At 35.3% G+C, this 15310-nt stretch overlaps 2 protein-coding genes, 1 non-coding gene and 1 pseudogene across 5 annotated transcripts; 3 read left to right on the forward strand and 1 right to left on the reverse strand.

Annotated features, from left to right (window-relative positions):
* Window positions 1-939: 939 nt before the first annotated feature.
* On the forward strand, window positions 940-5121 carry LOC110660953 (uncharacterized). Of its 2 annotated transcripts, none has more exons than XM_058131305.1 (9): window positions 940-1871; window positions 1940-2015; window positions 2390-2492; window positions 2574-2833; window positions 2943-3029; window positions 3105-3335; window positions 3930-4008; window positions 4131-4194; window positions 4800-5121. In XM_058131305.1, the coding sequence occupies exons 4-9, from the start codon at window positions 2661-2663 to the stop codon at window positions 4916-4918; spliced, it is 753 nt and encodes a 250-aa protein (XP_057987288.1). In that variant the 5' UTR covers window positions 940-1871; window positions 1940-2015; window positions 2390-2492; window positions 2574-2660; the 3' UTR covers window positions 4919-5121. The 2 variants fall into 2 exon arrangements, with proteins under 2 accessions (XP_057987288.1, XP_057987291.1); XM_058131308.1 differs by having other exon boundaries at window positions 3129-3335.
* A 3254-nt stretch (window positions 5122-8375) lies between these two features.
* Window positions 8376-10184, forward strand: LOC110660994 (stemmadenine O-acetyltransferase-like; annotated as a pseudogene).
* On the reverse strand, window positions 10152-13633 carry LOC110660995 (uncharacterized). 2 transcript variants are annotated; one of them, XM_021819482.2, is made up of 7 exons: window positions 13197-13633; window positions 12511-12606; window positions 12302-12382; window positions 12062-12193; window positions 11523-11741; window positions 11167-11259; window positions 10152-10649 (listed from the first exon to the last, which is right to left on the reverse strand). In XM_021819482.2, the coding sequence occupies exons 1-7, from the start codon at window positions 13434-13436 to the stop codon at window positions 10485-10487; spliced, it is 1026 nt and encodes a 341-aa protein (XP_021675174.2). In that variant the 5' UTR covers window positions 13437-13633; the 3' UTR covers window positions 10152-10484. The 2 variants fall into 2 exon arrangements, with proteins under 2 accessions (XP_021675174.2, XP_021675175.2); XM_021819483.2 differs by having other exon boundaries at window positions 12511-12600; window positions 13197-13631.
* A 74-nt stretch (window positions 13634-13707) lies between these two features.
* TRNAL-UAG (transfer RNA leucine (anticodon UAG)) lies at window positions 13708-13787 on the forward strand. The gene has a single exon. It is a non-coding gene; the product is annotated as a tRNA-Leu (tRNA).
* The last annotated feature ends 1523 nt before the right edge of the window (window positions 13788-15310 follow it).

Consider the following 15310-nt stretch of genomic DNA (forward strand, 5'->3'; position numbering starts at 1 on the left):
AATTATGCCATAGTTTTTCACAAACTTCCTGTAGTACCCTGTCAACCCCAAAAAAACTCATTAATTCTTTAACAGAAATTGGAGTTGGCCATTGCAGCATAGCCTGAATTTTTTTAGGATCAGTAGTGACACCCTCAGCTGTTATAATGTGCCCCAAATACTCTACTTCTGTTTGCCCAAAGGAACACTTGGATTGTTTAGCATAAAGCTGCTGCTCTTTCAAGATCTTAAAAAATTTCCTTAAATGAGGTTGGAAGATCTAGTTCATTAAGGCTTGGAATGTGGCTGGTGCATTTGTCAGCCCAAATGGCATGACATTAAATTCAAAGTGACCATGGTGAGTTCTAAATGCTGTCTTAGGGACATCTTGAGGCTCCATTCTGATCTGATGATAACCAGCTCTCAAATCAATCTTTGAAAAATACTTAGCCCCATTTAATTCATCGAACAAGTCATCTATAATGGTGATAGGAAATTTATCCCTAACAGTCTTCTCATTCAACCTTCTGTAGTCTATACAAAACCTCCATGTGCCATCTTTTTTTTTAACTAAGAGTACTGGCGATGAAAAAGGGCTTGTACTTGGTTGGATTATTAAGGAAGCTAACATCTCTGAAACCAGCTTCTCAATTTCAGCCTTTTGATAATAGGGATACCTATATGGCCTAATATTAATTGGTTGTATTAGGTTGCAAAGGGATAGCATGGTTGTGGCTTCTGAATGGTAGCAGCTGCTGAGGTTCTTTAAAAACCTCCTAATATTTCTTTAACGTAGACTGCAGCCCCAAATCTGCTACTGCAGCTTTACCAAATGCCCCCTTTTGAAGTGCTGAAAATGATCCAACTTGAGACTCCACTATACACAGTAAGGGAGATTGAAAATCCACTCCATTTCTTCCAAATAAGTCATTAGAATGACATAACACAGCAGCCTTCCCTTCTCAAACTCCTCCCAAGAGTGGTTTTCTCCTCTATTCCAATTTTGAAACCAAGCATCTGCCCTATCGACCAAAAACAAACTAGCAATTCCAATTCTCTGATCCATAGGTACTTTGTAAACCTCAAAATATTTCACACATTTCCGTAGCCAAACCCTAGGTTCCTTTCCCCCAAAAGTAACCAATTCAATTTTAGGCAAGAAAGGATTCATACCTTCATTGTTATAGCTATTTCCATAACTTCCTTGATCCTTCAACTGCTGATTAACAGGAGGAGTGGGTAACAGTCCCCTGTTCTCGGCTTCTTTAATACCAGATCCAGTACCAACTTCCCCAACAACATCTCCTATTCCATTATCCTTGCTCAATTTGCTCATAAAGGCTCTCATATCCCCTCGCAATGCATCATTATTCCTAGCTGACTGATTAATTTGCTCCTGCATTTTCTCCATCTGATCTAAGAAACTTCTCATCTTCTCCTCCAATTCTGCCAACTTAACCATCTCAGGACCCACTACAATAGATCTAGTCATTGTTGCGATCTACGGCAGTGAATTACCCACTCAATTTCCCCATGGCAAGGCTCTGATACCAAATGTTAGGATTGAAACCCTAACAGAGAAGAATTAGAAGAATTTAGGAAGGAGGAAGAAGGAGTAGGGAGAGAGTAATAGAATCAGAAGAGAGAGAGAATTGTTATTTCTTGAGAAAGCATCAGAATGCCCTTACAATGAACTACAATAGAGTTTATAACTACTTGACAGCTATTTGACAACCATTCTCCCGCCAATTACAACTCATACAACTAGCTACTTGACAACTATTCTCCCTCCACTTACAACTCATATAACTAACCCTTATTCTGCCTCAGTCTTCTTCTCTGATATGTAACAGAATTCTGATGAAGAAACTGAAAATGATTCAGTGATGATGGTGAGTCTCAAATTGTGACAGATAAAGTGATCTGTTATGGATTTGATAGGCATTCCTCTGTCATGCAGGAAGGCAAAAACTTAACAAGAGAACAGATAGAGGATGACATTAAAAAAATTAAATCAGCACATCCTGAAGATGAGGGTATGTCTTTTTTTCTAGACTCAGAATGTTGTTTCCATTGTCATGTTTATGTTTTCTTGGAATTGCATTGATTAATTCCTGTGTGCAAATCTAAGATCTTTTATTCTAGTAAACTGTGCATCCTTTGTTTTAGACAATGTCATGCCTGTATGAGGGTTTTTCCCTGTCCCCCTGCTTTCCCTTATCTTTCTCGCAATATTAAGTAGCCAAATGTCTACTTGGGGCGTACCCCTTAAATTTGCCAGGTGAAATAACAAGATACTGTATAGTTTAAATCAAACTTTTTTCTAAAGTTAGCTAGTTAAATATTTCCTTTGAGATGATAAAAGAAATTATTTGGTTTTTAATGATAATTTTTCCCCTTATTTTTTCAGAATTTCCAGATGAAGTGGAAACTCCATTGGATATTCCTGCTAGAAAGCATTTCGCAAGTATAGAGGTCTCAAGTCCTTTAGGACTTCTTCATGGGACCCCAAAGTAATTTAATTGTGATCTTGTAATTGCTGTTATTGTCTATAGATTGCAGAGAATGTCATTTATGTTGCTTTTGAATTTCAGGAGTCTCTACCTCCAGAATATGCCAGAATTTTTGCATTTGATAATTTTGCAAGAACACAAAAACTTGTTTTTGCGAAGGCCTTAGAAATGGACCAAGACAACAGGGATGACCGAATACCCACAGGCCAGTATGCAAGGCTTCACATCAAGGAGATACCTTCTGCTGTTGCTACCAAATTATGTGTATTTGCTAAGACAGTGCCTATAATTTCATGTGGCCTTTTGCAGCAAGAGTCTAAGATGTCTGTTCTTCATTTTAGGTATGTTCTGTCAAGATTTTTTGGCTGCTAGTTTCTCTTTTTGGTTCTTAAAAATATATTTGGTTTATCCTAATTTGTTTCACAAGATAGCCCTTTTAATTTCCTGCAGCATTAAAAAGCATGACACATATGATGCCCCTATCAAAGCCAAAGAAGAACTTGTATTTCTTATTGGTTTCCGGCAATTTGTTGCGAGGTAATGATATTGAATGCAACTATAGCTACTCTTTAACATTCTAGAATTTGTGTGTCACCATTCTTTGCCTTTCAGGCCAATATTTTCCACTGACAACAGTAATTCAGACAAGCACAAGATGGAGAGATTCCTTCATGCAGGGCGGTTCTCCATGGCATCAGTTTATGCTCCAATTTGTTTTCCACCTCTTCCTTTGATAGTCCTAAAGCATGGAGAAGGAGGTGCTGTCCCCACAGTTGCTGCTGTTGGTTCCTTGAGAAGTATTGACCCAGACAGGATAATACTGAAGAAGATTATATTAACTGGGTATGAGCTTGTTGACAATCCTCTTCCAATCATATCATGCAACACACTTCCCTTGCTTCCACCCATTGAAATGAAGTAATGACTGAGAAATTTGCAACTATCAATGAATATTTAAATTGTTTCTGTGCATAGGAGTATTAATCTGATACTTTTTCTCCCTCTGGCACCCAATGTGTTGGATTTTGGGCATTTGAGATAGTATCTGGAGCTGGTCATGGATATTGAGTTTGGTTGATCTTGGACATCTGATTCTATGTTATTGATGACTGATAAATGTGAAATTTAAAAGTATAAACTGTTTTCAGAATTTCCAGAAATAGAAATGTTAATTTGTTTTGTAGTGTTCTGGAAGCATTACATTTATCTATGAGATGGCTTTAAAACATTAGTATTTTTGAACATGCAAAAATACCTGGAGCCTATACTTCTGCACTGGAAACTCAAGCAAACAAGCTCTTTCGTTTTTCTTTTTGGCAGTCCCAATTTGACATTCACATTATTGTAAAATCAAAAGGATTTTGATGTCCCTGGTGAATTGTAAAATTCAATGTTGAATATGATAGAAATTCTCATTTATTTAACTATCTGATACAGTTACCCCCAACGAGTGTCAAAATTGAAAGCCTCTGTGCGATATATGTTCCATAAGCCAGAGGATGTAAGATGGTTCAAGGTAAGACAGTCTCTCCATAGTAGATAGTTCTAAGTTTTTCCTATACAAATGACAGTGATGCTTGTCCAAGAGGGATTCTCCTATTAAGTGATCGAAATTCTTGATGTCACTGGTGCCTGCAGCCTGTGGAAATGTGGACAAAATGTGGTCGCCGTGGTCGCATTAAGGAACCTGTTGGGACAAATGGTATGATGTTTTCTATATGTAGATAAATCTTGTATCTTGTAAGAAATTAGATCCAACTTCCATCCTGTAGAATAAAAGATCTCATTGATATGATGTTGGCATTGACATTTCTTCCGTGCAATTTACCATGTTAGCATATGATGTATGCTTACTAAATTGGGAAAGTTATGTGGCCTCAATTTCTCATAGCGCCATCAAAGTGTAATGTCCTTTGAAACTTGTCAAACAGACAACTCTTTTAAAACTGTTTGGTAGAAAAATTTAAAAACATTCATGAGAAGCTGTAACATTGAAGAGGATATTATATAGAATAGTAGAAAATGTAGTCAGTAATTTATTTTTCTGTGATATTATCCGCCACATGGAAGTAGGCATTTTATGATAGCTCCAAACTTATTAAAGTGGTTTGATGAAATTGTTGACCTCAAAACTGTTCAGGGCCTCTGTTCCTTGAGCAAACCATGGTTAATACATCAACTCTTGAAAAATTGACATATAATGATGGAAAGAGTTGAATGCCCTCTCATTTTTTATAAACCACTTTTTTTTTTTTTTGTGGCATTTCAGGAGTTACTTAAGCGTTAATCTTTCTGCTTTCTATTCAGGGGCAATGAAGTGCGTCTTTAATGGAGTCCTTCAGCAGCATGATACTGTTTGCATGAGCCTATACAAACGTGCATATGCCAAGTGGCCAGAACATCGGTTCCCAATTATTGATGCTTGATCAGACAGTAGCTGATCTTCATCTTATATTGATTCTGAAACCCAATAACTGCGGTGGTTGTTTGTGGGAATGAAGCTCTAGTTCAGATAGTCGATTCAAGTTTCAATGTTTACTAGGAAGTCAGAAACATTAGAGTTCTGTGTATTATTTGTACCTTCCTCATTGTAGTTCTGCCATTGCAACCACCCCCACTCTCTCTCTCTCTCTCTCTCTCTCTCTCTCTGTGTTTGCAACACAACTCAACTCAACTCAACTAAGCCTTTATCCCTATATGGATTCGCTTTTTCCACTCTGAACGATTTTGGGTTAAATCCTCAGAAATGTGTAATGCTTCTAAGTCATGCTGTACTACTCTCCTCCAAGTCAATTTAGGTCTACCCCTTTTTTTCTTTCTATCCTCTAGCCTAATGTGCTCTACTTGTCTAACTGGAGCCTCCGTATATCTACGCTTCACATGACCAAACCACCTCAATCTCCCTTCTCTCAACTTATCTTCAATTGGCACCACTCCTACCTTTTCTCTAATACTTTCATTACGGACTTTATCTAGTCTAGTATGACCACTCATCCACCTTAACATTCTCATCTCTGCAACTCTTATCTTAGATGCATACGACTCTTTCAGTGCCCAACACTCACTACCATATAGCATAGCCGGTCGTATGGTCAGACGGTAAAATTTTCCTTTTAATTTATTGGGAATCTTACGATCACATAAAACTCCCGTGGCACGTCTCCACTTCAACCATCCGGCTTTAATCCTATGACTAACATCCTCCTCACATCCCCATCTACTTGAAGGATCGAGCCTAGATATTTAAAGTGATTACTTTGGGACAGTGCCACTCCATTCAAACTAACTCCTTCCTTCCCTATCACCGGTTTGGCCTTCACTGAACTTGCAATGCATGTATTCTGTCTTCGTTCTACTTAACTTAAAACCCTTTGACTCTAGAGTACTTCTCCAAAGTTCTAGCTTCCGATTGACTCCTTCTCGTGTCTCATCTATCAGAACAATATCATCCGCAAACATCATGCACCAAGGAATACTCTCTTGTATATGTTTCGTCAGTTCATCTAAAACTAATGTAAAAAGGTAAGGGCTTATGGCTGATCCTTGGTGTAATCCAATTGAGATCGGAAAATCTCTTGTGTCCCCTCCCACTGTGTGCACAATAGTAGTTGCTCCTTCATACATATCTTTCAATACTTGTATGTACCTAATAGATACCCTCTTTTGTTCTAACGCATTCCATAAGACCTCTCTTGGAACACTATCATAAGCCTTCTCCAAATCAATAAAAACCATGTGTAGATCTTTCTTCCCATCTCTATATTTCTCCATCAAGCTTCTAATGAGAAAGATCGCTTCCATAGTTGAACGACCAGGCATGAAACCAAATTGATTGAGAGAGATAGAAGTATCATGACGTAGTCGATGCTCCACAACTCTCTCCCACAACTTCATAGTATGGCTCATGAGTTTAATTCCCCTATAGTTTGAGCAACTCTGTATGTCTCCCTTATTTTTAAAAATAGGTACTAAAATACTCTTCCTCCATTCATCAGGCATTTTCTTTGAGTTTAGAATCTTGTTAAATAATTTAGTTAACCATGCCACTCCCATATCTCCCAAATACTTCCACACTTCAATTGGTATTTCATCGGGTCCACAGGCTTTACCTACTTTCATTCTCTTAAGTGCTTCCTTTACTTCTAAAGATCTAATCCTTCTAGTATAATTTACATTCTTTTCTATTGTTCTATAATCTATATTCACGTTATTTCCATTTTGACTATTATTAAAGAGATCATTAAAATAATTTCTCCATCTTTCTTTAATGTCCTCATCTTTCACCAACACTTTTCCTTCTTTATCCTTAATGCACCTAACTTGATTGAGATCTTGACATTTCCTTTCTATACTCCTTGCTAATCTATAAATATCTTTCTCCCCTTCTTTAGTTCCAAGTTTCTCATATAACTTTTCAAAGGCACGTGCTCTTGCTTGGCTAATCGCCTTTTGCCTCTTTCTTTGCTATCTTGTCTTGTTCATATGCCTCATTATTATCACATTTAGGTAATTTCTTATACCATTCCCTTTTTCTCTTCACTGCCTTTTGTACTTCCTCATTCCACCACCATCTCTCTTTTGAGGGTGGTCCATGTCCTTTAGACTCCCCAAGTACTTTTCTAGCTACTTCTCTAATCTTTGATGCCATCTGTATCCACATATCATTGGCCTCCACATCTAGCTTCCATACTTCAGACTCAAGAAGCTCATTTTTGAACTTCACTTGCTTTACTCCTTTGAACTCCCACCACTTTGTTCGAGCTACACTATTTCTTCTGACCTTACTTGAATTGTTCCTAAACTTGACATCCAAGACCACCAACCTATGTTGACTTGTTAAAGCCTCTCCTGGAATGACCTTGCAATCCTTGCATAGAGCTCTATTTGTCTTCCTGGTTAAGAGGAAGTCGATTTGGCTTCTATGTTGCCCACTTTTGAAAATCACTAAATGTGACTCTCTTTTTATAAAGTAGGTATTTGCTAGTATTAGGTCGTATGCCATAGCAAAATCCAGGATGCTTTTTCCCTCCTCATTTCGACTGCCAAAACCAAAACCTCCATGAACATTCTCATAACCTTGCCTATTACTTCCTACATGTCCATTCAAATCTCCACCAATGAAAACATTCTCTTCATTCGGTATGCTTTGCATTAAATCATCCATATCTTCCCAAAACCTTTGTTTACTCTCACTGTCTAGTCCTATTTGTGGGGCATAAGCACTAACTATATTTATTGTTTCTCCGTCTAGTACTAGCTTTACTAGTATAATTCTATCTCCTACTCTTTTCACAGCTACTACTGCGTTTTTCAATGTCCTGTCTATGATTATACCCACTCCGTTCTTGTTTCTCTCCTTTCCGGTAAACCTCTGTGTTTGCAACACAAGAAAATATATTTTCCTTGAAAGTTTCAAAGCGAGAATTGTTAGAAAAGAGAGGAAAAGAAAGCCACCTCCTTGCTTTTTTGGCTTCCTCAGCTGCTGATTTTTGCAATGAGTTCGGCATGAGCAATTCTTTATTAAAGTTTCATCCTTTTATTTAAATTATTAGCTCCATGTAAAATAGACTAAATGAAATAGCAAGCAAATAATATATATATATATATATATATATATATATATATATATATATATATATATATATATATATAAAAGTGAGTCTTGTTAAAATATAACTGTCAAATAGTTTTATTTAAATAATTTTATTAACAGAAATGACTTATGTGTTTATTATTTATTGGCTTGCCATTTCACATCAGTTGTTTATATGAAATAACTGTTTATAATTTCACTATTTAAAGTTAGGAATAATAATGGGTAAAATACCTATAAAAATCACTCATATGAGAATTCAATTAATATAATAATACTTAGCAAATTTAATAAAAATGTACTCTTAATGATTTGAATTGGTTTCAAAATCTGATTATTTGAAAAATACTTAATTTATTTAATTTTATATATTTTAATTAATAATTTACATAAAAATTATTTTATTATTAATAATTTATATTTTAAAAACTTAATAATGTATCTGAAAGGGAAGCAATCTCACCGGTTAATGTATTGACGTGTAAAATTTAATTGCAACGGCCCTTGGAAGTTAGGAATTCCATCATGGCGTGGCTCTACTCTGCGTATTCAAAGCCCATTCTACAAGCTCATCATCCCCTGCTTCTGGCTTCTTGGGGGCTTTATCATTTGCAGCAGAAAGCTTTGTGATTCGTAAAATTTGAACCCAAGCTGCAATTAGAAATGGAGGATGAAAATTTTCCAAAAGGGTGTATTAAACCTTCTTCACCAACGCCTTCTTACCTCAAAACCCACAAGATCTCTCTTTTGGATCAATTTATACCATCTATTTACATTCCCATTATCCTTTACTATCCCTGTCCCTTCCAAGACACTAATATTGCCACTAAGAGATCACTATTGTTGAAGCAATCCTTATCAGAAACCTTAGCACATTTTTACCCATTTGCTGGAAAGATTAAAGATAATCTTTCCATTGATTGTGATGATGAGGGGGTATATTATGTTGAAGCCAGAGCTAACATTTCCCTATCTGAATATCTCAACCAACCTGATCTCCCATCAATGAAGAAATTGTTGACAGTGGAGGCCAATGTGCAGGAATCAACTCCTGGATCACACGTTGCTATGATACAAGAAACCGCCTTTGCATGGGGTGGCTTCACCATTGGTGTTCTTGTTTTGCACATGGTCTCTGATGGAACTGCTTTTTCTTCATTTCTTAAAGCCTGGGCTGTCACGGCAAGCAAGTCTTGTAAAAAAAATTATTTGCCCCAATTTTGATGGACCATCTATCTTTCTACAGTATGATGCATTCCCGAGAGAAGCAAGCATGATAGCTTTGAGCGGCCCCTTCTTCAGGAAAATGAAGGTTACCACAAGGAGGTTTTTGTTTGATGCATCAACCATTGCAAGCCTGCAAGTGAAAGAAACCAACTTAAGCGTCAAAAATCCTACCCGCGTTGAGGTTGTGTCTGCACTTCTCGGTAAATGTCTCGTGAGTATTTTTAACAAGCCACTTGCAATTATCCATGCTGTGAATCTGCGACGAAGAGCTGTGCCACCATTCCCAGAATTTTCAATGGGGAACTTTCTTTGGATGGCAGCTGCACTCTGCACACCCAAGGAAATAGAAACAGAAACAGAATTGACTAGCATAGTGCATCAGATAAGGGAAGCAATAGGGAAAATCAATGATGATACTGTGAAGAAATTATAAGGTGATGGAGGGTTCCTTGAGCTTTGTGAGATGGTAAAAGAGGCAAGTGGTGTGTTTGCAAGGGCAGGCTTTTCTGCTGGAGCAGAGTACGTTTCGTTCAGTAGTTGGTGTAACTTTGGTTTTTTTATATGGGGTAAGCCTGTGTGAACTACTTGTATTGGTTCAAGTAATTCAGAAATTATGTTCGTAAATTCATTCGTTTCTCACGGATGCAAGAAGGAACAAAGCGATAGAAGCATGGATGTTCGTAGATAAAGCTGACATGCTCAGATTGGAGAAAGATGAAGAGCTTCTTCAATATGCTTTTGTTGGATCAGATTCCTTTATCATTAGACATGCATCATTCTCATCCATGATCTTACTGTTTAAATCAAATCAAATCAAATCACCTAATATGTCCTCCATCTCAAAACAAAAGGAAACATATCCATCAAGTTAAATCTTTTCATTGTCTGACGAATTTGAGACAACATGTCAAGAATCTTGACCTATCCAGAGATCACAATCAACTTTTCCACTAACTATTTTTTGATAGGTTTTGCAATACATAAGAAAGAGCAGCAACCAAAAATATGTACTCTTCCAGGTGTTCATCCCTGCAATAAGCCATTTGCTAATTGCTGCTTCCATCCACGAGAACACAAAACTCCACCAGCTTAGTCACATGGTAAACCCAGCACTAAATTATTGCACTCCACCCTTGTCATGACATCAATTGTTGGTACTTCAATGCAAGACATCAAATGTTTTCTTCTCCCGGAGGTAATTCTGCAGGCTTCTGAGGTGTCCCAAGTACTCGTTCCATATCAAAACGGACTTCAATGTTGCGGATACTGTATCCAACCACCATCAGCCAATAAAGCAGTTTGGCAAGTTCGAGCGCACTAGTCTCAGTTACACTTGTCTGTGAGAAGAAACCAAAGTTTGAGAAATCCGGAACACAAATTTGTTTCTAACAAAAATTGTATGTTAAAAGAACTCTCAGTATGAAGAAGATCCAGGAAAAAAAAATTATAATATTTCCTGAGACCCACACCAGAGAAGCAAGTACTTTTCACTAGCCTTTTATTGAAAGATCCAATGCATAAAACCTCCCCATGACACATCCAGGCATAGCAGAATTTTCAAATGAGGACAAAAAAGGAAGGGTGAAAAGGGCAAAAAAAGAGTTTAATGGAGCTAAGTTCTTAAACAAGATTTTTGCAATGGTCAGCAAAATGCTAAGAAGTTTATTACAATTTAAATCAGGAAAATATTAAGGGAAAGCACTTTGAAAATTCCAATACTGAATACTCTGGCTGAATTAAACATGTACAATCAATTTAGATATTTTATCAATTACATTGGAGCGAATACAATTCTTATGGTCACAATCCATTAAAGCGGGAAAATAGCCAATTGAGTTCAGTGCAAAGGCAAACCTTCATTTGTTCTGGATCTGCAACAGCTAAAAGTCGCTTTATGAAGGTGTTCATTGCAAGTACAACATCCTCTCCAGCACTACTTGTCAACTCCTACAGATCCATAAACATGTAATCTGAAGTAAGAAGCAGAAAATAAAGCTAAGTGTTACTCCATTCAACCTGGCAAAAACAAAGCAGGAAGCAAGGAGGTAAGCTAACCCCTCAACAAATTTTGACTTGTCAAGAAAATTCTATTTCAAACAATTGAAGTTCGATGCTTTTTAAAATGATAAAAGGTGGTCTTAAGAACCGTCTTAACCGCATATTGACGTGTCTGTTAATAGCATTTAGCAACAAAGGCAATCAATAGTTACCTTCAGATTTTGTGGCTCAAGAGATTTGAGATATTCCAACAACTCATTCTGTCCATTTGCAGTTTTTCTACCAACTTGACGATTGAGTTCCTCAATCTCTGCCTCAAGCAACTCAATGTACTTTTTAGCATCCATTTTCTGAGGACCAGAAACATTATTCCATCTGATAACCTCACCAGACACATTCTTCTGTGTACCTGGTGCATAATCTGGCAAATCCTGTAATAGTAACAACATCTAATCATATGCTGCAAAGGGTAAAATTAAAAAAGGACCCCCTATAACCTGCTGCAACAATTTTATATCACACGGAAGCACTTTAGCTAAAAGCAAATTAAAAATAGACAAGTAAATGAATAAAGCAAACAATCTGCCCATCAACACCAATTGAGTAAGTAATATATACACTAATCACCTCGGCAATGAAATCTGAAGAACGCCAAATTATATGAAACTGAAACGGCACAAAGGTTTGTATTTGTCAAGTTATTTGGCCTTTGAAGAATTTAACAATTTGTATATGGCGAAAAAGAAAATACCTTTTTATCTTGCATATCAGGAAGAGCGACTTGCTCCAAACTCTGCTGCAATTCCAAGCGATATTGTGCATTCTTAAACATATAACCAGTCATCATAACACTGTACATGAGCTGTGCAAGATTTTCAGCTACCTAAAACAAATAGTCGAGCTGATTCTTGTTATTTAAAATTTTTTTTGAAAAAATGAAAACTTCTTGTCTTGCAAATCACCAAGTTCACAGAAATGCGAGTACACTTACAGTGGTAACAGTTACAGCAAAAAATTGTGGAGGTAGTGTGCCAATCATATTCGTCACTGTTTGTCGCATTGCATCAACTACCTGAACAATTGATTTCAAATATAAATGTTTCACATCCAATCTTCCAACCACCCGCAATAAAGTAAACAAGACAGGTTGATCTGTAAGAAAAAAATCAAATGGTGCCAAAAGGGTAAAATTTTCAAAACCTGCTGCGGTGCCCTTTTCACGAATAGCTCCATAAATTCTGGCTGCACATTTTTAACATACTCCAATAGAATTTCTCTCCTCGTCTTTGACTGCATCTTTCAAAGAAGAGATTGAAAATCCAAATTCAAACATACCCATGGCAAAGTATGCATAAAACTGTAGTTGAATATAGTAATTCTCAATACCTAGAATCCTTATCCTGTTCAATTACATTAAAAATAAGTATAAATATTCCCCAATTTCTTTAAAATTACTCTCTACTTAACCTTAGGGCCTGCTGAGTTCACTTTAGAAATAAATGTAAGTTCTTGAGTATTCCATCTTGTTTAGCATTAAAAAATCCAAACTTTTTACTACAGTTTTATATTTGATTCACTTGAATTTAGGTCGAAAACAAAAACTAGTTTTTGAAAACATAATTATTATTAAATTATGTTTAATTATCTAAAAAATAAATTAATTAAATAAATAAACTGAAATGGGATGTCTAGATTACATCAAGTTCGATTCCACTTTCAAAGCAAACCCTTTTCATAGATTACATAGACTAGTGACTATCGCAGTTTCCAGCATTGCACACACCATATCTGTTACCACATTTACATAAACTAAAAATCATAAAAGTCCTTGAGAAACAAATCATCAATTAAATCACATATATGCATACAAATAATGAGGTAAGTACCAGAGAGCCGTTGGGGGGCTTGGAATCACCAGAGTTGCTTGCTGAGTCATCCTTGGAAGAATTATAAGCTCTAATTCTCAAGGCTAATCTTCCTGTAAAATTATCCTTGGTCTTTCTTGGGAAACTTACTGAAGGTGGAGAAGAAACAAGAATCGTAGAACTAGAAGAAGAAGAAGAAGAAGAAGAAGAAGAAGATGATTTAGGTACAAAAAGGGACGGTTTCAAAGTCAAGGAATTCATCTGAGCTAATCACTTGTTTTCTGTATTAAATTTTTCACAGCAGATAATAAAGTTAAATGACCCTTATACTATTTTAAATCCTTGCCATCCACAGAAAGTAATTGGAGAGGGGACTGTGGAGTGAGCTTATGGAGGTGGGTTTTCTTGTACAGGGTCTTCTTGTGCTCCCAGAAGCGAGGGTTTGGTTTGGCAGAAAAGGGGTTCAGTTCTACATGGGTGGGATTACAGAGGATTAACACATTACAAATCTTTATAAAAATAGAATCATATTGACAGTTTGGCCGAGTGGTCTAAGGCGCCAGATTTAGGCTCTGGTCCGAAAGGGCGTGGGTTCAAATCCCACAGCTGTCATTAAATTGTTTTGACCGCGGCCAGTACCGTCAAATGTTTCTTTTATTTCGGCCACGGTCACGGCCGTCACCGCTAATAACATTAAATTAATTATTAAAAAAAAAAAAAAACCTTGTTTCTCGGCCTTATTCTTTTAGCTTATAAGCTGTAATTACAAGTTATAAAAAATCTTTTAAATAATTAAATTAATTTAAAATTAATATTTATAAATTAATTTAATCAACTTATTAATCATGTCAAATATTCTCTTGTATATCATCATCAACAATAGAACAAGCCAAACTGTAATAAGAAAAACAAGTAGTGTTGAATTTGAGTAAGTATGCAATTACACAATATAGGTAATACACAAGTTAGATTAAACTATCGCAATATCTCACATTCAAAATACGAAATTTCAAAGAGTATTTGGCTAAACGTAAGAAAAATAATTTGTAAGTACTAATTTTAAATAATTTGATAATTTTAAGTAATTATGTATTTATTTAAATTATTTATAAATATTTAATAAATAATTAACACATTTAGTAAAAAGCATATTATAAACTTGTTTATTGTTAAAATTATTAAAAATAATTTTAAATGAGATATTTGATAAAATTTTAAAATTAAATAAAAATAATATGATAAAATATAATTTGGTGAAACGAGTTTATGAGTATAGTATTTATAAACATAAAATAAAAAGTTAATTTTCTTAAATTTTTTTAATTTATAAATTAAAAAAATATTATAAATAAATAAATATATATATTTTTTTAAACTTATAAACTAATTTAATCATCTTATATGACTTCTAAATACGAGAATATATACTTTTAAACTTTCCAACCTCAACAAACTAACCTTTAGAGTGTGATTCTCTTAAATTTATTTCATACATCTTCTTACAATCAACTGAAGACCTTGTTCTTAATTAACATGACATGATATGAGATTAACTTTATCAAAACTAAAATGGTTAGAAATAGTTGTTGGTCTACTTTTTTGTAAGGGTAGCAATTTTAGACACGATTTGTGAACACGACACAAAAATATAGGGTTTAGGTTAGGTTTATTCGTGTTTGTGTTGACTCATTTATGACACGGTTATAATCGTGTCGTGTCACGGGTTAACCCGCTAACATGACTTAATACGTTTATGACACAATTTAATATTCATGTCACGTGTTAACCCGTGATCCACTGACCCATTTGATCCATTATGACCCATGAACCCACTTATGTTGTTAAATGGGTTAAGTCGTGTCAAACCGTCTTAAATAGATTATTTCGTGTTAAATGGATTTATCGTGTAACCTGTATAATAAAAGAATCGTATTTGTATTTAAATTTTTAATACGATTTATTAATCGTATCGTGTTCGTATCGATCTTAATCGTATTCGTGTCTTATATAATTCAAAATATTTTATCTTTTTTGAAAAATATACTTCTTATAAAATAAGTTACTTTTAAATTATAAAAAATAATAATTTAAATATAATAAATTAAAAAATTAAATTAATCAATTATATTATAATT

The sequence above is a fragment of the Hevea brasiliensis genome, chromosome 2 (assembly GCF_030052815.1).
Source record: "Hevea brasiliensis isolate MT/VB/25A 57/8 chromosome 2, ASM3005281v1, whole genome shotgun sequence".
Lineage (NCBI taxonomy): Eukaryota > Viridiplantae > Streptophyta > Magnoliopsida > Malpighiales > Euphorbiaceae > Hevea > Hevea brasiliensis.